Source organism: Panthera leo, chromosome F2 (assembly GCF_018350215.1).
Source record: "Panthera leo isolate Ple1 chromosome F2, P.leo_Ple1_pat1.1, whole genome shotgun sequence".
In the NCBI taxonomy this organism is placed as follows: domain Eukaryota; kingdom Metazoa; phylum Chordata; class Mammalia; order Carnivora; family Felidae; genus Panthera; species Panthera leo.
In genome coordinates, this window is record NC_056695.1 from 955911 (window position 1) to 978636 (window position 22726).

At 40.0% G+C, this 22726-nt stretch overlaps 1 protein-coding gene across 3 annotated transcripts in view; it reads right to left on the reverse strand.

Annotated features, from left to right (window-relative positions):
* PRKDC (protein kinase, DNA-activated, catalytic subunit) overlaps positions 1-22726 on the reverse strand; it is a 214591-nt gene that overhangs the window by 55713 nt on the left and 136152 nt on the right. For all 3 annotated transcript variants that reach the window (XM_042923148.1, XM_042923150.1, XM_042923151.1), the window contains 9 exons: positions 21764-21976; positions 16550-16662; positions 14206-14337; positions 11100-11279; positions 6350-6555; positions 4078-4216; positions 3016-3204; positions 2091-2315; positions 752-860 (listed from right to left, as the gene is read on the reverse strand). In XM_042923148.1, coding sequence (XP_042779082.1) covers positions 752-860; positions 2091-2315; positions 3016-3204; positions 4078-4216; positions 6350-6555; positions 11100-11279; positions 14206-14337; positions 16550-16662; positions 21764-21976 — 1506 coding nt within the window. The remainder of the gene's footprint in view (positions 1-751; positions 861-2090; positions 2316-3015; positions 3205-4077; positions 4217-6349; positions 6556-11099; positions 11280-14205; positions 14338-16549; positions 16663-21763; positions 21977-22726) is intronic.

A 22726-nucleotide genomic window follows, 5' to 3' on the forward strand; every position in this document is an offset into this window, starting at 1 on the left:
AATTCTCCAAATTTAAAGCAGAGAATGATTAATTGTAGATATGTACGAATATCAATTTTTATCAGGACTCTGAGAGGGTCTTTCACAATTATTTTAAATTATTGAGGACACAAGTTGAACTTCCAGTTTATGACTAAGACATATTACCATTGTAAAGACGTACTCTTTCCCTTTGACTCTGGGTGGCCTCTCACAGGTGCCAGGATAAACTCCACTTGTTTGTAGCAGAAGACCTTCAGGGTCTGCACACTGCCACCAGGAGCTTCACCTCCCCTCAGGCCAGGGTGTGTGGAACCCAGTCACTGAACTTCTAGCCCCTCTGAGCCACTGCAGGCTTTCGAGAAGAAAGGTCTTCTGTGAGCCCCTCTGTTTCTCCACCCTCAACTCAGGCCGTTTCTCCAGGAGCCTCCTGCACCGTTCAGTCCAGGGCAGATTCTGTTTTACGTATTTGACATGGGAAATCCCTCTGCCTCGGTATGGGTCATATGGTGTGGGGATTACCCCACTCTTCTGAAAGCTTCTTCAAGCTAGGCAATATGTTTTATTTGGCTTTGCATCCCCAGTGCCTAGAATAGTGCTTGTCCATCTTAAACATTTATTTCAATGACCTCAAAATATGTATTTGCAGCGTGAACTCAAAGTATTTTCTAACCCACACATTCAGTACATGTTTCACTTTCACTAAGCAAAATAATCATACCAAAACCTTTCCGTAAGTATAAAAGAAAAAAAGGTAGTCTAAAAAAATTACCTTGTTTGCTTATAAAACTGATGAACTCCTGAATTTCTATAATAGTTTGTACAGACTGCACTTTGGTGAGTCTACTTCTGTGTAAGAGAACGTCAATACTTGAGTAATTCTAGAAAAAAGATATTTAACATTGTTTATAAATCAATTTCCTACTTTAAATTTTAATACAGTTCCCTAAAACATGAAATACAGCAACTACCTTACATCAATTACAAAAATGTGTCTCAGAATAGTTAATAATTAGCTCATAGAAGCAATTAACAAACGGTTTAAAATTTTTTAAATAATTCAGGTTTTTAATCACATTTTGGCTCAATGAAGTCAATAAAATCAATACAACTGGGCTACTGTTGCCTCTATTGACCACCAGTTTTTAAAAATCACAACATCCTATAAAGTAAAAATGCCAACTACAGAAGCCAACTCCTTCTTCTCCAATAAACTTCCTCTATTAAGCAAATTCAAAAAATTTTTAAAAATAACGATACTGAATGAATATGCTTCTATGATCAATATCAGCCAATGATAAATGTTAATTAATAGGCTCTATAAAGACACTGACTTTAAAACCAAATATCAGAAGATTCTCATAAAAGCAAAAAGGAAAGAAGGTATAATGGTGGAAAATGATCAGGGAAGATTAGTTCATACCCTCCACAAAGCAACCAAACTTCCATTCAGCCACTCTAGATGAAAAGTCTACTCTCAAGTGTTCTTTAATAGCACAACCCTATGTGTTAAGTAACTTGAATTTAAACAAAATCTTGGAAGAAAAAAATAAAACCCAAGGAAAAGCAAAAAACAAAAAAACAAACAAAAAAAGAACTTCTTAAACAGAAAACCAAAAGGGACTAAAAATGCATTAAGCCATTTGCAACTACGTGGATGGAACTAGAGGGTATTATGCTAAGTGAAATTAGCCAGAGAAAGACAAAAATCATGTGACTTCACTCATATGAGGAATTTAAGAGACAAAACAGATGCACATAAAGGAAGGGAAACAAAAATAATATAATAACAGGGAGGGGGACAAAACAGAAGAGACTCATAAATAATGGAGAACAAACTGAGGGTTACTGGAGGGGTTGTGGGAGGGGGATGGGCCAAATGGGTAAGGGGCTTAAGGAATCTACTCCTGAAATCATTGTTGCACTAGATGCTAACTGATGTAAATTTTAAAAAAATAAAAAATAAAATTTAAAAAAATGCATTAAGACAAAGGACAAAGTGAAAAGATTTTAGAAGAAACTTTTTGTGTGTTGATTTTTTTTGTTCATGAGTTTATGGACTTAAAAGTATCATAGAAATGGTACATTTCAGATGGGTGTATCTGTATTACCTGCATAAAAATCTGAATGCAATTTTCAATATAATATTTGGCTCTATCAACATCATCTTGTAAGATGTAAAGAAGACTCAATTCCTGACTATAATGCAGCTCGATAAGAGCCTTCTGAACCTCCTTGTTCACAGCCTCATCAATAAATGTCAGCAGGGACTGGTCAGCCTCCCCTTGAAGCAGTAACTTCAGCTTGCTGCGGATCATGTAAGGTAGATAGGTCTCCTAAGGAAGAGAAGACTACTTGTAACTTCAGAAAAACAATATGAGTTATTTTATTACTACAATATCCATTGGTATAATTTTGTAGGTCCAGATTTAGATCCAAAGTGACAATGTTTGATGTTTCAAACCTAAAACTACAATTCTTAGGACACATTCACTTAAAATTATTGATTTTTGTAACCACAAAATACACAGAAACATGTTGTATGGAAAATGGGAGCTACTTTTAGCTGAAAGATCTTTGGATGTTACACACAAGTGAGGAATCTACAAGCACAGCCAAGACAGTTGCATTGTGGGGACCAGGTGAGTCATTTCCCTCCAAGAGTTGGGGTGATCCCATGGGAGGGGAACCATGTCACCCCAGGGGTAAGGGCTACCCCATGTGTATCCTGTGTCTCAGGGCAGAGACACCAAGAAATATTCTTCCATGTAGTTATACTATGGATATTAATGTTTATTTTTAAATGCATCCCATTTACTTGGAAAGGAGTGGCCAAAAGTGGCTAAAAAAGAGATTAAAAAAATGGCTACAGAGATTTAACAATACTATGGAGTTGTTGGGGGGAGTCAGGTTACACAAATGTTCTATGCTTTATAACTACTACCTTGTTTTTGAAAAGTTTTAAACAATTTCATTAATTAGAAAACAGCTATCTATAATATTTATCTCAGTGACTTCAAATGTAATTCTACCCACCTGATAAAATGGTTCACTCCACATTTTATTTAGATCTGGAGGGTTTTCATTGTCAACGCTGACTATAGAACAGTATGCCAATGATTTCCACTCAGCAAGCTGGTTGTAACAGTCGAGGGATGCAAGTTCCCAAAAATCCTTCTCAGCTTCAGTAGGCTCACCATCTACCCATTCTTGTTTATTGAGAGCCTCATGAAGAAAAGTTCATACAGTTATTTTAAAAGTTGGAAGGAATATAAATGAAAACATTTGTATTATAGGTAGTAAACTATTCATGCTAAGGACAATAATTTTCAGATTTATGACAAGGGGAGAGAAAAGAGAAAACAGAGTAACACTAAATGGAAGAAAAAAAACCAAAAGAAATCTCACAGGAACAAATCAACGTAACAACCAAGAGGAAACGATTTCTCTGAGAAACTTACCAATGAAGCCAATTAATAAACTGAAGGTTCTGAATGACCCAAAATTTGATCTGAATCAGTACTGTGGATTATTTACTACTTAAAGAGCTCTTAGATTGAAAATTAGAAAATAGGACATTTACAGAAAATTGCAAAGGACTTTTACAATCCGGACTGCTCATTCAAGAATCTGATAGGTCATGGACTCTGAATTTAAACTACTTGCTAGACATCTATACCTAGATAGCCACTGGCAACTCAAAATACAAACTGTACAAAGCTGAACTTAGTCATCTCCAAACCAATTTTTACCTATCTCTTTATAAAGTTTTTACTTACTGAAGGAAAACAATCTACCCTTAGAGAAATTATAGAATAACAGCAGATACTGAAATAACATCTTAACAGTTTTACAGCATTTGGTATGAAATGCTTTCTCTTTTATTCAATGATGTTTTCTTAAAAAGAGTAAAAGATAAAGCAATAGTTATTTCACATTTTGTTGTTATGAAACTATTCTCTGCTACTAATTTTTGTGTAAAAACCAAGGAATAAAGTTGAAACATTACAAAACTCTAAATTCTAAAGGTAACAGTTTTTCCAATCAGAAAACAAAAGTGCTTAAGCAACTGGTATATTTGCTAGTGATCAATTTTACCTCATTATACTGTTTAGCAGCTTCAGAGTAATCGCTTCTTGCCTCTGCTAATACCGCATTCTGAGTGATTTGCTTTGTTCCTATCTCACTACTAAAAATACCACGGAGGACGTCATATTCTCCAATTGATCTATACAGTCTAAAAACAAGCCAAAAAGAAAGTCCAAATCAATGACTACGTCAATATTTTTTAAGTTTTTATTCTAATGAAATGATATTAAATCCAGATGTCACATTATCTTAGCCAAAAAGGATATATGTTTTTTTTGTTCTATAAATATAAAATCTTACACACTATGAAGTTACCATTAGGTTTTACTACTTTAGTCATACAGGAAGCAGAGATTATTCTAAAGAGCATTTAAAGTGAAATCTGAAAATATTGTAAGTTTACACTGGGTAAATTGTGCCATTAAATAAGACCATTCTGTGTTAATCCATTACAGTAATAATGCACATACCAGTGGGTGACCTATTTGAAATCCTGTCTAGACCTAAAATTTGGAACATAGCCAAGAGTCCAGAGTGAGTAAAAATTAATCCTGCTTCTAATAAAGCCATGTTTTAATCCACATTCTATGGGCCATCTTGATTCTACTGACAAGTAATTTTCTTACAGCCTTACTATATGCTTGAGCACCCATTCTTCTCTTCACATTAACAAAAATCTACTTTATCCCTTCAACCAAACTTCCTCTGTTAAGATATTCTCAAGTAAATTTTTAATAAGTTTGTTCCCTTCCCCTACAATTTTTTTCCCCCTCTTTTAAGTTTCAACACAAATGTTATCTCTTCCTGATGCTGCAGTCACCTGGCCAGCCAGTGAGGACTGCTTCCTCCTTGGCTTTCCTGCAGTTGGGTCCTTTCGCAGGTATGAAATCTCATGTACTTATTACATCAAAAAAGCCCCACGGGCTCTCTCAGAGCCTAAGGATTCCAAATTTAGATAAAAATCTAGTAGACACGGCCCTCTCTTTGCCCTGCTCATAGAGGCTTATGGGTAACAAGTCAGAGGCAGAGGTGGGGAGATGGGAGGTAGGACAACAGCTCACAGTCCAAGAGCTCAAGAGGAGATGAGAATTACAAACATTTTTCAGTAGCTGGAAAAGAGATCAGTCTCACATCCACCTTGCACTGGCCCCATGGTCCCAGGATGATACGCACTGTAACATGGTCAAAATGATGACCCAAATCATCAACAGGCAAAATTATGTTCTCACTACTCTGTTTGAAAGGAATGTAAAATATTATATGTAAACTATGAAGAAGTATTAAATAAAGTTAGAAAACAGTGTTTAAAGTTTAGGCTCTAAAAGTTGTGTGCTTCATTTACCCAGAAAATACACACGAGTTTCTCATTCTCTGAAAATATTAAATATACAAACTGTTACTGACTGTTCATCTACACATCTGGAACAACAGGATAACAACAGCTCCTTAGACAGAAGCAGTATTAGCCAAGACGCACCCTCTGAACTGCCCTCTGTCTTGCCTCTCAGAGATCTCACCACCTCCCATTTCATGTTATGGTTAGTTATACAGGAAAGTACATATATTTCCTACTGGTTGGCTACTTTTGTGTCTGGGAGATATGTTTAATTCTTCTTAGCACCTGACATAATGTCTTGTTCACACATAATGCTCAGTTAAGATATGAATAGTACAAGGATTCCTCACCTTTACTTTTATTCTCTTTTTTCCTAGAAACTGAAGATCTAAAAATCAGCACTAAAAAATATAAGTTCAAATTTAATTTTAACCTAATCTAACATCCTTCTCAGAATTAGACACTGGCTTTTTTATAATGAAACCACAAGTAAGGAAAAAAACACACATAATGCAAAATGGCATAGAATGACAAAATGGAACTTGTTTTTCCTAAATAAAGTAATTGGATTAAATTGTCTATAAGAGTTTGAGTCCTGCTGAAAATAAATTATCCTCAATTCCATTTAAGTAAAGCAGTAAAAACATACAAAACTAAGTAACGGCCACACTTTACAGGAAACTAAACTTGGTAGTTAACACCCTGAGTCCTTTTAAAAGGACTGTGTATGTTTAATTAATTAATCTTTCCTGGAGCAAGACATTCCTTGTTGTGACGACTATTCTTAACTCATGGAATGGTACTTAGCCAGAGAGATTTTTCAAAAAATTTCACAAAACTGTTATGATCAACTTTATTTGCTCATTTTCTGCCAAAATGAAAAGATTTTTGTGTATTACTTTAGTCAAATTTACTGTTCTCCCAACAGTGGATCACAAAGCTTACTTAGCAAGTTCCATCCATCTGACGACATCAGGTGAGAGGCGAGTCCTCCCCTGAAACCGCTTGGCAGGTGGCTCTGGTGGTAGCAGCTGGAGCAGGGCCTCTTCAAGGAGGCGGATGCCCACGGGCTGCTGCAGGCTGGCCAGGCAGCCAGCACTGACAGAAGCTGGGTTGAGGCTCAGCAAGTCTGTGTGTTGGCAACTGATTTCCTATGAAACCACAAACACATGCAGCTATTTAGGCTGTGATACTTTGACCGTATCTTCACAAGTGAATAACTCATTTTACTAAACATGAAAGAACATTTTGATGTAAGTAGTGATAGAACCAGAAAATTTCTCTGTGTAATTCTATTAACAAAATTTCCTCAACATTCAGCTTGCTCAAAGGAGGAAATGATCTTTGATTTTTACACCATCAATTTAGAGATTACTTTAAAGAAAAGTACTAGCAAATTATGAAAAATTATATGCTCTATATATCTAGGCATCAATTGCAGTTTCCAGGAATATTTAGCCTGAACGGGTGAGAAAAGCAGCTGAAACACAGATTTCATATCCAAACACCAGAAAGTAGGTACTTATTTCCATTACTCTAATTAACATCTTTTTTTCCATCTCCTTCCACCCAGGGGCTAACCTATTCACAATAATATTGAATAAGAGGATTTCAGGAATTATATTGGCCTTTACTTTGTAACTCTCAATTTGAGAGTCCTATATACACCAATAAAAAATAAACTACAAATCAATATGCAGAACAATATAAATAGTATGGCAGGGTCACCTGGGTGGCTCAGTCATTTGAGCAGCCAACTTTCAATTTCAGCTCAGGTCATGATCTCCCAGTTCGTGGGATTGAGCTTCCCATTCTACTCTGTGCTGACACCATGGAGCCTGCTTGGGACGCTCTTTCCCTCTCTCTCTACCCCTCCCCCACTCACATGCACATGCACACACACTCTCTCAAAATTAAATAAACTTAAAAAAAATACATTTGATTAAAAAAAACAGTATGGCAGCATCTTCATTAAAACACAGCTGAATGTATGCATATAGTTCTTGTGTGGGTGTGTACGTCTGTGTATGCACATATATGCAGGTATCTGGAAAAGACAGTAAAGACAGTCCCCACTAAGCCACATCCACACCACCTTCCTCCCAGCTGTGCCATGCATGGACTACTTACTAAGTCTAACTAAGCCAACTTAAATTCTACATTAGAGGTCTTGAAAGAATACAGATTCTCCAAAGTAAGCTAGCAAACAAAAATGTCTATTAGAAGGAACTAGTGGTACAGGAAAAAAATCCATATAAAATTAATTAATAACACAGCGAAGCCTCAGTCTTAGTTGAGGTGTCAGATTTTGAGATAACATCTGCTAATTTAGAGAGAGAAACCCTGAGTTACACAAGACTATTTTAAAATAAATATACTTTTAATTTTCAAGGAATCATTTCATTCTATAAATATTTATTGAATGCCTTCTATATTCTAGACACTGTAGTAAACAATGTTGTCCCTGACATTAAGATTTATTCCCATTGCCAATAGAAGTCTTTTGTGAAATAGTTGTAAATAAGTAAACAACTATTACTGGGATATTACTCCTCTATATGTAAATGCATTCTCACAATTTAAGTTGAGTTCTGCAAGTATATTTTCAAGAAGACTGACTCTTCTGTATAATCTTGTTGACAGTATCATTTTACTTTATAAAGAGTGATTTGCTAAGCCAAAAAAACTTCAGCTGACTGATTACACTTCTTATAAATTCCAAAAGAGAATAAAGTAATGAAGTCTAATTTGTAAAATGATGACTGCCTAATAGAATTAATAACAATATTTTTTGTTTGGACTCTTATCTCACTGTAGTAGGTGAAGGCAAGGGCCATTTCTTCATTTCAAATATTCCATAGTTGTTAAATAAAGATTTACACATAAAATATCCTCATTAGATGTTTTGTAAAGAAAGCCAAGGGGCGCCTGGGTGGCTCAGTCGGTTGAGCTTCCGACTTCGGCTCAGGTCATGATCTCACACTCCATGAGTTCGAGCCCCGTGTCAGGCTCTGTGCTGACGGCTCAGAGCCTGGAGCCCGCTTCTGCTTCTGCTTCTGCTTCTGTGTCTCCCTCTCTCTCTGACCCTCCCCCATTCATGCTCTGTCTCTGTCTCAAAAATAAATAAACATTAAAAAAAAAATTTAAGAAAGCCAAAAAAAGTTTTTTAAAGTTTATTTGTTTTGAGAGACAGAGAAAACAAGCAGGAGAGAGGCAGAAAAAGGGAAAGAAAGAAAATCCCAAGCAGGGTCCACACTGTCCGTGCAGAGCCCAATGTGGGGCTCAAACTCACAAACCAGGAGATCATGACCTGAGCCAAAGTTAGATGCCCAACCAACTGAGCCACACAGGCGCCCCAAGAAAGTTAAAATTTTATATGAAGTTCAAACAAGTGATGAATAGCATAAATGTATTTAACATCTGTTAAATTAAACCAAATTAACATCTGTTTGCCAGTCACTGACTGGGATACAATCAGGATAGTCTGACAAATACAGGATATGCAGCAGACAAGAAACTTACTCTGAGATGTCATGGTGGGGCAGTGGCATCTCAAAGAGACCCTACCCCTTGCTAGAACAAGAAGTCACATAAATGCCATACCAAATGTGCTAAGACGTCATGGAGAGAGGGAAAATAATCATAGTTTCAGAAATGAACCACAAACAAAGTTGTAACAGCAAATGCTGCAAATTGCAGGCACTAACTTGCATTCATGTTGCTTTTTCCAAAGGCAATGCCAAATTGCAAGCTCTAGAGCGAGTAGAAGTAATTTATTTACTTAATGACGGTTAATGACTCTCTTAAAAAACAATGGAAAAAAACAGCTTTTAAAAATAAATACAGGGACAAAACTAGGAATTCAGATTTTAAAAAATCACTTCAGAATACAGTGTAAAGAGAAACTTCTTTTGAAATACTGGCTGATTCAATGCAATTTCTCAAGTCTTATCTTTAGTGTAGCCAGGAGGAAAATAATGAAGGAATTCTACTTGTAAATTATAAACCAATAAAAATAGAACTAATATATAAAAAGAAACTATATTAATAGTTTCATGCTACATCAGAAAGAACAAAACAGGAAAACCAAGTGTTTCATCTCAGGGAATTATTACCCAATTAGTTTGCAAACCAAAGCTACTGATAAATAATATTAAATAACATTATTTTATTTTAAAGTTTATTTGTTTACTTTGAGAGAGAGAGCATACAGGCTGGGAAGGGGCAGAGAGAGAAGGAGGGAGAATCCCCAGCAGGTTCCGTGCCTTCAGTGCAGAGCCTGACACAGGGCTCAATCTCGTGAACCATCAGACTATATCCTGAGCTGAAATCAAGAGTCGGATGCTTAACCGACTGAACCCCCCAGGCGCCCCAAGAATATATATGTATTTTAAATTACCCCAGGGAGGTTACTAGTTATAAAAATACTAAAATGAATTGAAAAGGTTTTCCATTAGGGGTACCTACGTGGCTCAGTCGGTTGAGCGTCCAACTCTTGATTTTGCTCAGGTCATGATCTCAAGGGTTATGAGTCTGAGCCCCACATTGGGCTCTGTGCTCTCAGTGCAGAGCCTGCTTGAGAGTCTGTCTCCCTCTCTCTCTGCCCCTCCCTGCTCTCTCCCTCTCTCTCTCAAAATAAATAAAAAAACTTAAAAAAATAAAAAATAAAAAAAGGCTTTCCATTAGGGAATTTGTAATGATCGTGTTTTGAATGGCAGAGGAAACATTTCTTATATGAAAAAGTAACCTTCCAATAAGCATGTTTAAGTAGTAACTCAAAGTATGCCTCTATTAATATCTGCTCAAACTGTATTACCTTAGCATGACCTTCTCTGACCACTCGGTCTAAGTACACAGCCACCACCCCGATCAAGAGGCTGTCTCCCTCCCTGCTTCATTACTACCCTACATTACTTTAGTACTCCTGTAGTACTCAAGTTCGATGACACTACTATGTTATGTTATCTTCTGTATTTGTTTATTGTTTGTCACCCACTGTAATTCTAGGAGGGCAGAAATTTGTGCTTCTTCCATCACTCACTGTCCCCACAACTTACAACAAAGTCAGGAATGTGCTCAGTCAACATTTCTTAAAGGCACTCAGGAGGCAGGAAATAATTTGGAGAAATAGTACCTAAGGAAAAACTACTAACAACATACAGGGTTTAACCAAAACACTAAAGGGACTGGCGTATTAAAAATCAGAACACTTTTACACCAAGGCTGATTTCTAATTATCCTGCCATATATAAGTTTTTTTTTTTTAATTTTTTTAATGTTTATTTTTTTGAGGGGGGGAGAGAGAGAAAGAGAGAGACAGAGAGACAGAGACAGAGCGTGAGCAGGGGAGGAGCGGAGAGAAAGGGAGACACAGAATCTGAAGCAGGCTCCAGGCTCTGAGCTGTCAGCACAGAGCCCGACGCGGGGCTCGAACCCACAGACTGCGAGACCATGACCCAAGCAGAAGTCGGACACTTAACCGACTGAGCCACCCAGGTGCCCATATAAGTTTGTTTAAAAAACAAAAAAACAAATAAATTACACCTCATCAGGGAAGAGGTAACCATACAGAATACACCTAAATTGTTAAACACCTTGTGCTTTGGCCTGTGGAACAAATGAAGTTATTGTGACACAGTCAGGTCATGGCAAAGTAGATAATGCATGTTTATGAAGCACATGTGTAGATGCTCACCTGGATACAAGAAACAAAAGGTGGAAAGAAAGAGAACGTGGTGTTAAGAAAATGATTGAAGTCCTGGAGCAACTTTTGAGTAATGATGTTTTTCTCAGACATGGTCTTGTGTTTATCCATCTCTTTTATAATTCCAGAAAACAAGCTGCCAAAGAGCTGTTTTGCAATTATTGGGTCTCTCTGTAAAATATTCAAAACAGACAAATTAGGATCTGAAGTCAAAATGCTATAGAATTTACTACTACCATCAGAGCTTATCTGAAAACACAAACTCCTGAAAACATATCTAATTTACATCTCAGTTTTGTTTAGAAAGTTTTATCAGTCACTGACGTGGGGAGTATTTGAAATTTAACCACATATATCTGTGGTACCATGGATTTGGGGCCCACAAGTATATAAGCTAACTTAATCACATACGTAGACATAGCTTAACTCACGAGTGGGTCTGGACCTTTGGATTCCTTATCTTTAACGTGGGCATAACACAACACATCTCAGGGTTGTAGTGAGGATTAGCCAAGATACACATGAAGTGATCAGTGCCGTAACTGGGAAGGTCTCTCAGAGAGGTTAAGTGAAGTTTTTAGGTACTATCCTCACATCAGCATTACTGCAAAGCTTAAGAGAACTAAGCGATAAGCTTAAATAAAATGCCAACTTAAAATTTCAAAGTCCCATCATTATGACAATTTAAACTGTTAAAAACCATCAGTAGCCATTTTTGTGCTTTTCATATTTGGTGGCTTCAGCCCTAAAAGCATGCTACCTTTAAAGGCATCTTTTTTGGCATTAACCCTCACACTCCATGACCACAGGAACATTATCCTGTATCTGTGCCTATGACACCAGCATTAAGAATAGTCCTGGCGTGCAGGGTCTATATTTTTTAAATGAAGGCACAAATGCATGAATAAAATTTAAAAATTATTTTGCTTGATAAAACTGTCTGAATAAAAAGTACAATTTGATCTGTTCTTTGTTATTTATTTTAAGTAATGTATTTGTCTTACAGAAAGTTGTATGGTTGCAATGTAAAATTTCAGAAAATATAGATTAGGAAAAAAGAAAGTAAGTATCACTCATAATTCTACTACATGAAGACAGCCACTGCACAGGTTGGTCTCTTATGGACATGCACACATCTGCTGTTCGCTAACTTGCTTTTTTCACCGAACCTGTGGCAGACAGGCTCCCAGGTCTACAACCCCAATTCTTGAGTCTTATGCACAAATTCTCTCATTTCCCAGGGAGTCCCCAGATGCTCCTGCTGTTACAGTAATGCAGTGATGATTAAAATAAATAACATCTTCAGAGAACAGAATGCTGCTGCTGGACATGTGCCATCCCGGCTGGTTTCCAGGCTCCCCTTTAGTTCTCTCACATGCAAGGCTCATGATGAAGAAGGGGAGCCCCCGGACAGCAGAGGAAGCCTCATCTGTTTTGTCCACAGCTGCACCTCAGTGCTTAGAGGAGTCCCTGGCATCCAGAAGGATGCTCCATACAGAACATGTGTTGAATAAATAAAGTATTGGAATTTGAGAAATATAGGAAACACGTTCCTCCTCAAAGAACAGAAAAAATGTAGTCCTTTTTTTGAAACACTATTCAGCATCTTAATTTTTTCCAAGCACCAATGAGGTGAACTGACTTGGACGTGGGTCTCTACGCAGCATCAGGCTTTTAACCTGCTACCATCCGTACACACCATGTACCTCTCCAACATGGGCAGGTGCAAACCATGCCCAGGAGAGCAGGTGGCAGCACCGCTTCTGAGGCAGTGATGTGAATGCATGTGTGCAAGGCACGAGAAAAACTGGGAAATGGTGGGGGGGAGAAAAACACGGGGCCAGGAATCAGAACACAGGGCTGGGGTTTGTCTTAGTTGCACACCCAGCAAGACATGCTGCTTTAAATCATAACATCCATTCTTTGCTAACTTTAATTCTTCATCTGTAAATGTGTCTAACAACTGCCTTTATGTCACAAAATTACTGAGAGGATCTAATGAGAGAAATGTGAAAGCACTCTGTAACAAACAAGGGTTCTTTCTTCTGTGACAGTAGTTATATGAATCAGCGTGTATAATACAATCGCATAGACTCTCTCTGTCTCTCTACACACACCGCGTGCACGCGCACACACAAATGCAGGGGAAAATGCAGTCCAGTCAATACTCTTGTTCCTACGTCAATTTCTAGATCGAAATAACGTATTACAGTTATATAAGATACCACCCATGAGGGTGAAGGGTACATGGGAATATGTACTATTTTTGCAAATTCCTGTCAATCTACAATTATTTAGGTTAAATAAAAAGCTTAAAAAAGAATAAAAGGCGATGCAGACATACCTACTATATGCAACCTTAGTTCTGAAAATTTAATTACAATAAAATTTATGGCATTATATTTCAGCACCTAACATAATGCCACATATATATTATAGTACTCTTCAACTTTAAAAATTATTTTGATAAAAGTCAAAAGAATCTTAATTGGCCTTTTGGGGAATATATACCTGTTTTTGTCAGAGAACTCAGCTAGAAACTTCATTCACTCTCAATACTTTTATACCCTAATGACTTAGAAAAATATTTCCAATCCTCTACTATTAAGAAAATTAACAGAGAAGGAAGAATACTAGTCCCACCCATAAACTGATACTCCCTGGATTCCCGCCCCCCCCCCCCCATACCAAAAGGATCCCATATAAGCAATGATTCAAGTGGCTTAGCACTTTAAAGTTTATAGTAATTTTTTTATACATTATTTCATTGACCAACATTATTGGTAAGAAGAACAGATTTTGCTCCCTGGTTTTACAGATGAAGACACTGTGGCTCAGAGCATTAAGTGTCTTGACAAGGACCCCAAGTGCAGGGCTATCTTCTGGATGAGTTGAAGTAAGTTGCACCAGCGAGAAGAAGGTTTAGAGCCAAGACTTGGACCAATGTCTTTTAACCAAATCCACTGTTTAAGACAAATCAACACCTCAGTTATGTTACAGAATAGCATCAGCCATTTTTTCTTACACCTAGTAGATCCGTGGAACTGTTAAATAGTTTTTATCTGTCAAAAGAAGAATGCAGCGTTCAAGGACCAACCTGGGCCACAGCTTGCAAGGGGGTGATCAGGCTACTGTATTTAATCTGAATGTCAGGAAGGTCTCCTTGACGGTAACTTCTATACAAAATGACTTGGGCATCGTGCTTCATTTTTAACTCACTCTTGATCTCCTATAATCATTAGAACCAAAAAACGAAGATTAGAATTCTTATTTTAAAAAATCAGTAGTGCATGAAATATGATCCTTAACATAAAGGTGAACCTGATGACAATTTTTATCCAAAACAGTTTGGTCACTATGCTTTACCAATCTATGGTAGACAATAAATCCAAAATAAAAATCACTGGTAAATGAACAGCAAAAAGATTAATTAAATATGCATCACAGAGTAATGGGAATATCTAAAATCAGAGAACTTGAATTAAAACTTTTTAAAGCTATCTCAGGGGGCTGTATTTCCTATTTTTTTAAAAAAATGTTTATTCCTGAGAAACAGAGAGAGAGAGGCAGGGAGAGGGTCCGAAGCAGGCCCTGTGCTGAGAGCAGAGAGCCCGATGTAGGGCTCAAACTCACGAGCGGTGAGATCATGACCTGAGCCAAGGATGGACACTTAACTGACAGAGCCACCCAGGAGCTCGTTTTTCCTTTTAATTCTTAGAAAAATCTTGGGCTCCAAGGCCCAGTGAGATCACCACAGCCTCCAACGCCTGTTCAGCTGCTCAGGCCAGGCTGACCTTGCACCTGCTCTTGAGTCACCCCCACTCCCCACCACACAGGGCTGTGGGACCTGCTCATCTCTGCCTAAAATGTCTTTCCACAGCTTTTCACTCTTGGTTCCCACTGCAGACATCATCTGCAAAGAGGCTTCCTTTCCCACTTCCTCTTAATAGTCTCCCCTACGTGCTCATTACATTGGTTAATTTCCAACGCCGCACCTGTTATAATCTTAACTCATTCTGGGCTTGTTCTGTTTTACACGCTGGGCTGTAGCCCCGCGAGCGCGTACATCCTATTTACCCCTGTACCCCTAGCATTCAGAGTCGTGCCGGACACTGAGCACAATGCTCCCAACAAATGAAGTGCATGGCCTTCCGATGCCTGATCACCGCCACGCATCCTTACTGAGAGGTCAGCCCCTTCAGATGAGAACACGTGCCTCACAGGGCATGAGCAGCCCCACACGGCAGGCCGTTCCACATTTATTGATTATTAAAAGGACTTTCTTTGTGTCAGACCAAAATATCTCCCTGTGGTTTCTGCCCAATGATCCTGGTTTTATCTCTTCCCTCTGCTCAGAGTCTGCCTCTTACTTCCTTCAGGCAAGCCCAGCTGGGTTTCAGGTTTAATTAGGGGCTGTGGCTACCTCTCTGGTGGGCGAAGCAGAACGCCCTGCAGGTGGGGAGGAGCCGCTGACAGGTAGCGTAGGAGGATCCCGGGGCACTGAAATTTTGAACCCTCTTCTTCAAGAGAATAGCTGTACTTATAGAGACAAGAGAAAGATGCAAAGTGCATTTTCTTACCACAGACAATATAGTGGAACCATTCGGCCACTTCATACTCAGATGTGGAAGTTAATTAAGGGAATGAGGATTTAAACTGAATTAATACAAAGCCAGTTTTTTTTGTTAACTCACAATCTCATCTTTCTCGAAAATTCTGTCATAATTACTGATTCGTAAGTAATACTGAAGCTATGGCTAAACAACCTCTTTCATTATTTCCACATTTTGAGAAATGTTTAATTCATGCCACACAAGGTCCTCAAGTTCCTGCTTTCAGCAGATAGCCCTGAACCATCCACCAACCTGCCCACCCCTTTCTCTGGGCTCACCGTTCCCTCTTCATCCAGGCACCCCCCATGACAGGGGCTGGTTGTAATGTGGCCTCACCCCTCTCACTACAGCTTATTGATTCCACAGTAGCCCCAGACCAAAGGTGGGTCAAGGCTCTGGCCAATCCCTCCCAGAGGCTAAAGCTGTAAGATGATTCAGGAATGAGTGGGGGCTGCATCCGTCTCCACCACATGGAGAAAGCCAGTCTGTACACAGAGAAGAACAAAGCCAGACTGCAGTGAGAGTCTGAGATAAAGGGCAGAGGTGAGGTCCCGGCAGTGCCTGTGAGCCACACCGTAACGCAGACTCATGGGACTACCCACACGGGTCCCATTCCAAGATTCCCGCGACTTCATCAGTGAGTCATGACTGTCCTTTGCATCCACGTTAGAGGACTAATCTTTGGTTCAGAGGAACTTTAATTCATATAGTGGCTGCTTCTGTAATTTTGTTTTGGAACAAATATCTGATGGGAAGCTTATTTCCTTAGTATATATCCTTTGATATAAAATAAGTATTTCTGACCAAATTCTCAAAACAGATACAAACCTTCTCTCGTTTTTGTTCAGCAACACCTTTTCTGGCATAAATCAAACTGAGCTTTTCTTGGTCCTTTATAAATCGCCTGCGTAATCTTAATATTTCTGCCCGACTGTCTGTACCTGAAGAATATAAAGCAGGTTTGTTACAGATGGCCAATTCGCAGTTGGCTTTACCTCCTTTCTAGAATCTTCTAAAAGTGGAATTGTTTGCTTATCTCCATTTTTTACTTTCATCTAGTTGTTCTGTTTTGTTTGTTTTAATGACAGAGAACAGCACAGGAGACCACTAATCAGTTTTGGAAGCTAGAGAATAGAAAGTTATAACTACGCAGCTGAACCCACTGCCACCATGCAGAGAACGAGGGACAAAGCAATGACAGTGGAGAAGACCTGGAAGGCTCAGGGTCTGGCAGCACCCGGCACCTCCAGGGGAAGGGAGGAAAGTGAAGCTACAGCAGGAGGTGTGGTTAGAAAGCAATGCCCCCAACCCCTGCCCACCATGCTGCAGGTAGATAGCCTGGGAGAGGACACAGGGCCCATGGGTGCACAGGGTGGCATGGCTGCAGGCAGAGCAACTACTCCACCAGCGACCACAAGGGCTTCCGGAACCTGTAGTGCCTCCTCCTTCTTGGCCTCCAAGGGTGCTGGCACCCTGGCCTAAAGCCTGCAGACAAGAGACTGGAGATTTTGCCTCTGGGTAATCCACCAGCACAAAAGCAGAGACCAAAGTATTGACACATCATGGGGTTCCACGTCCTGGTCTAGGCTGACCTCCACACGCCCAACGTGCAGCTATTCCAAATGCCTTTTGAGTGCCCCTTCTGGGAGTATAAGCAAAAAGCCAAGTCACCAGACATTGTGAGGAAACCTTCAAACATGAAAGACAGAAATGAAATTAAATAATAGGGAAAGAGCAACCGTTGAAAGCAGCCCATCAGGGAAAAAAAATTTTTCCAAAACTTATCATTTATCAAAAAGAGTAGAAATTGCAACAGTGGATCAAGGACTGGAAGGGCATTCAGGGAACATAAAAAAAACTCATGGAAACTAAAAATATGATATCATAACTTAAAAGAATTACAAGGTAAGGTTGAAGTGATTTCCCAGAATACAAAGCAAAATGAAAAAAACGAGAAAATTACCAAGGTAATCCAGAAGGTCTGCTATCCAAGCAAAAGGATTACAAATATAAAACTGGGATGAGGAAATCATCAACAAAATTATCCAAGAAAAAATATTCCAGAACTGGAAAATGAGTTAGCAATGTGACAAGACCCTCCTTGTGCCCAGAAAACTGGACTGAAACAGACCTGCATGCACCAAAGGACACTTTTGTGAAATTTCCTAAAACTCTTAAGATCTACTGCAGAGAAAGGATACAATTCTTACAAAGGATCAACACAAAGAATGCCACCAGGTTTCCCTACCCAACCCTGGGGACTAGGAACCCCTGATTACATGTTCACACTCAGAATTCTATGGCTAAATTACCCAGCAGGGGTGAGTGTGATCAAAAGCAACATAAGGCATCAAGGCATCAAAAACAGCTTGGGGTGGGGGCGGGGGATGTGGGGGGGGGGGGTGCGGTGCCTGGGTGGCTCAATCAGTTGAGCATCCCACTCTTGACTTCAGCTCAGGCAAGATCTCACAGTTTAGTGAGTTTGAGCCCCCCAGGCTCTGCACTGACAATACAGAGATTTTCCCTCTCTCTTGCCCCTGCCCTGCTCACACTCTGTCTCTCTCAAAATAAATAAATAAACTTAAAAAAAAAAAAAAACCAAAAAACCCAACAGCTTACTGTTTCTGACCCTTTTTCTCAGGAAGCTACTCAGGGAGGTGATCCACCAGAAAGAAGGAACACACCGAGGAAGGAGAATCAGATCCAGGAGAGGTGAAGAGACCCTCAGGATGAGCAGGGTGTCCAGACCATGGCTGAACAGACTCCGAGAGCAAGCAGCCTGGAACAGGGCAACCCAAAAGCTCCAGGAAGATTTTTTTTTTTTAAGATAAAACATACGTTGGGACACATTAAAAGATAATTCAGAGGAAAACAAGTGATAAATATGTAGGAATCTAAACCAAAATAATTAATGCCCAGAAAAAATTATTGTACAAGAAAAGTAATCATAGTATCACTACGGCTTGAACACAAATAATATTTATGTAGCCAAAATAAGAGGAAAATATGATGAAACCAAGACCAAGACATAATATCGCAGGAGGAAAGCACAGGACGAATTCACTGTGGTGTGTGTGGTGGACGGGGGTAACAGACAAGCTGGAGCCAAGACCTCGATGTCCATAATGCAAAAGCCAAAAGAGAACGACTCATACCGGACGGGAGAAAAAAGGCAGGGTGGTAACATACAAATACTGTTCGGAGCTATGGAAGGGTGTAAGTGGTTGTGTGTGGAATTGGGGAAACGGGTATGGTTACTGTTTCTCCTTCTCCTTCTTCCTTTTTTTAATTAATTAATTAATTTTTAAATTTACATCCAAGTTAGTTAGCATATAGCACAACGATGATTTCAGGAGTGAATGGGTTACTGTTTCTTCTAACAAGCTTTGGCAAAGTATTTGGCTCTTTAAACTACATGCATGTATTACTCTAATACAAATAACTAAAGGAAACTGAAATAAAGAATTAAAATAATGGTTGAAAATGATGGTATTTTAATTAGGTTACAATTTCAAATTTTTAAGTTTTAAGGATAATAAATAGTATCACAATAAGGATTAATTTACCATTTTTTTTTTTAAAGTTTCTTTATTTATTTTGAGAGAGTGTGTGAGCAGGGGAGGGACAGAGAAAGAGAGGGAGACATAGAATCCCAAGCAGTCTCCTCGCTGTCAGTGCAAAGCCCAATGCAGGGTTTGATCTCACAACAGTGAGATCATGACCTGAGCTAATATCAAGAGTCCAGTGCTTTACCGACTGAACCATCCAGGTGCCCCCACCATATATTAATGATTTTCAAATATTCCTCTCTAGGCAAGAAAATACATAAACCCCAAAGAAGACAGTGTGCAAAATATTTTACATCAACAAAGGTACAAGGGGAGATTCAAATATATTAATCAAATTAAACTGGATAGCTAATAGTACTCATTTTACCTACTCAGTTCCAGCTTTTTCAAATTCATATATAAAACTTTTAAGGAAAATGGTTTAAAAGTTAGGTTTCACCTCTTACTGCCTTAATTTCTATACAAAGTCAGTGAAGACAGGGAAACACTGCTCAACAGCTTGAGTTGTGGACTATGCATCCTCAGCATTTCCCTGTTCCTGAGCCTCCTGCCCGTTCAGCAGAGTTGGCCACAGGCAGTCACCATGCATTAGCAGGACCGGAGGCTGCCCCAGATGCACACCTACCTCTTCGACAATCCCATGGGAAGGTGCACGGCCATGGGTTTGGGGTGAGCAAGTACAAAGGGTGTGAAAGACAATTCATGAACCGTGGGAAGGTGACAGTCACTCTGGGACTTCATTTTAACTTCGGGGCTTTCATTGTCAAAGTTACAGAAGGACAGAGAGCCGTGCACTCTGGTGGAAGACAGTTTGGCAAAGAAACAGCAGAGGAAGAAGATATAAAAGAAAGAAGACTGGTGGCAGGCAGACGAGCAGGGTCAGGGCACACCAGGAATGCGCTCATGAGCTCCCTTCAAACCCAGAGTGCTAAGCAAAAGAAGGCTGGATTTAGCTCTCCTACAATCCAGAGTTGTGTATGGCTACAGATTTGGGACTAAATGCGAAACAGAGTGGTTGGAAGCGAGGAAAGCATGTCATGCATGTGTTCAGTTCCTATGATTCCATTAAAAGGAATTTACCCTTATTTAAAATAAAGCATACCAGTGGCACTTGGCTGGCTCAGTCACTAGGGCATGCAACTCTTAATCTTGGGGTTGTGAGTTTGGGTGAGTTGGGTGTAGAGATTACTTAAAAATAAATCTTAAAAAAAAGAAAGCATATCAGAGGGGAGGGGGGGAGAATGGGTGAAACAGGAGAAGGGGATTAAGAGTACTTAAAACATCACGAGCACTGGGTAATGATGTACAGAATTGCTGAATCACTATAGTGGACACCTGAAATTAATACAGCACTGTATGTCAGCTACACTGGAATAAAATCAAAAACTTAATAAAAACATTTTTAAAAATAAAAGGAAATTACCCTTGCTCCTGATTTTACTTCTTTATACCTGAATTCATATGGTTGGCATTTGCCCAAGGTTCTATGTTGGGACCTTTTGTCTCTCCACCTTCTTCCTCTGGGCTTCCACTCACTCCCAGAGCTGCCCTTCTCCCAAAGAGCTGACTTGAACCCTGGCCCTCAGCATGGGGTCTGCGTGTTCTGCCAGCACTTCCCTGCAGCCCCCGTGGCGCGTCTCCCCTCATCTTCCCCACTGGGACCCTGGGTGTATGCGGGAGGTTGCCTGTGACCTCAGCCTCCCAGGCCCCCTCGGGCAACCCACATGCTGCTCCATGCGGGCCCCTTAAGGAGTCATCCAGAGACCCCTGCTGTCTGTCTGGGTCACTACAGACAGCTGTGGTTGCCTCCATATCCCCAGCTGTCTGCTCTATGCTCCCAGTGGGCATGTCCCACACCACCACTTTGGTCAGACTGCCACAGGGCCTGCCAGTCAGTACGTGTTCTCGAGCTGACCTGGGTCCCTTCCACTTCCCAAACATGCTCCATACTTCCTGCCTTGGTCCTTGTTCACCCTCCCTCTTCCCACACCCAAGTCCACAAGGCTAGTCCCAAAGGTGGCCTCTTCCTCAGGTCCTTTCTGGTGCTCTCTCACTCTCTCTCTCAGACTTGCTAATTCTGCCTCATCTCAGCATCACCTACCTGTTGCCTTACCAAGCCCTGATGTTCAGAGAGTCACCACATGAATGGACTGAGTCCAGTTTATTCTATAGCTTTTTCTGGTCCACCTAAAATTAGGCTTTCAACATGGCAAATGCCCATTTATTAAATTAAATTTTACTATTACTATTATTACTTTTTTTTTTAAGTAAACTCTACCCCCAACATGGGGCTCAAACTCACAACACCCAAGATTAAGAGTCACATGCTGTACTCGCTGACCCAGCCAGACGCCCCTGAATTAAATTTTAATGGTTTTATTTACAGGTTACAAGGAAATGTGAATGCAGTCAGAAACGCACTTTATCTAAGCCTCCGCATTAACTTAAATACATTTCAGCAAGCTTACTTTACCTTTTGCTTTGTTATCCACCTCGTCCCCTGGAAGTCCCAGTCTTTTTTTCCCAAAGTCAGGGCCCACTAACTTCAAGGGTGATCTCTGTGCCTTTTCACTCTTCTTGTGGGCAAACAGCAAGGAGGAAGATGAGGAATCCGAGGACGAGACTGTGTAATCCATCAGCGGGTCAATACTGCTCCCAGTCAGCCAATTAAAGGAGCTTCTGCCGTCTGCAAATGTCACAGCATGCTCATCTCTGCACAACCTGCCATACCCACACAGCACCACTGCACCTGCCACACTGGGAGCCACACTGTGGGACACAAGGTGTGCCTCATCCTGGGGATGACACCTGGGGCCTCTGTGTGCTCACCTGCCATAGGAATGGGGACAGCTCCTCCAGGGAGACAGCCATGTCAGGGTAGGGACACTGGGCAGAAGTTCTATCAGTTACTAGTGAGCGACCCGAGGCAGCTCAGGTGTCTGGGCCTCAGGGTCCTCATTTGTGAAGCAGGAAAATACTCCGCCTGCTCCTTCAAGCAGTAACACCTTTTCTGTGTTATAAGGTACCAAGATCCATGTCTTCTAACATCAATGTCATAAAATATCCATGGTAGTTATTCAAATCAATCCTACTTCTAGAACCAACAGACATGAAAAAATTGATAGAAAGGAAAAATGTTTGAAATATTTATATGAAATGATTTACGGGGCACCTGGGTGGCTCGGTCGTTTGAGCGTCCGACTTCGGCTCAGGTCATGATCTCATGGTCCGTGAGTTTGAGCCCCATGTCAGGCTCTGTGCTGACAGCTCAGAGCCTGAAGCCTGCTTCAGATTCTGTGTCTCCCTCTCTCTCTGCCCCTCCCCTGTTCATGCTCTGTCTCTCTCTGTCTCAAAAATAAATAAATGTTAAAAAAAAAAAATTTAAAAAAATTGAAATGATTTACGTGTTTTACTCTACAACTTGTACTTTGCTGAT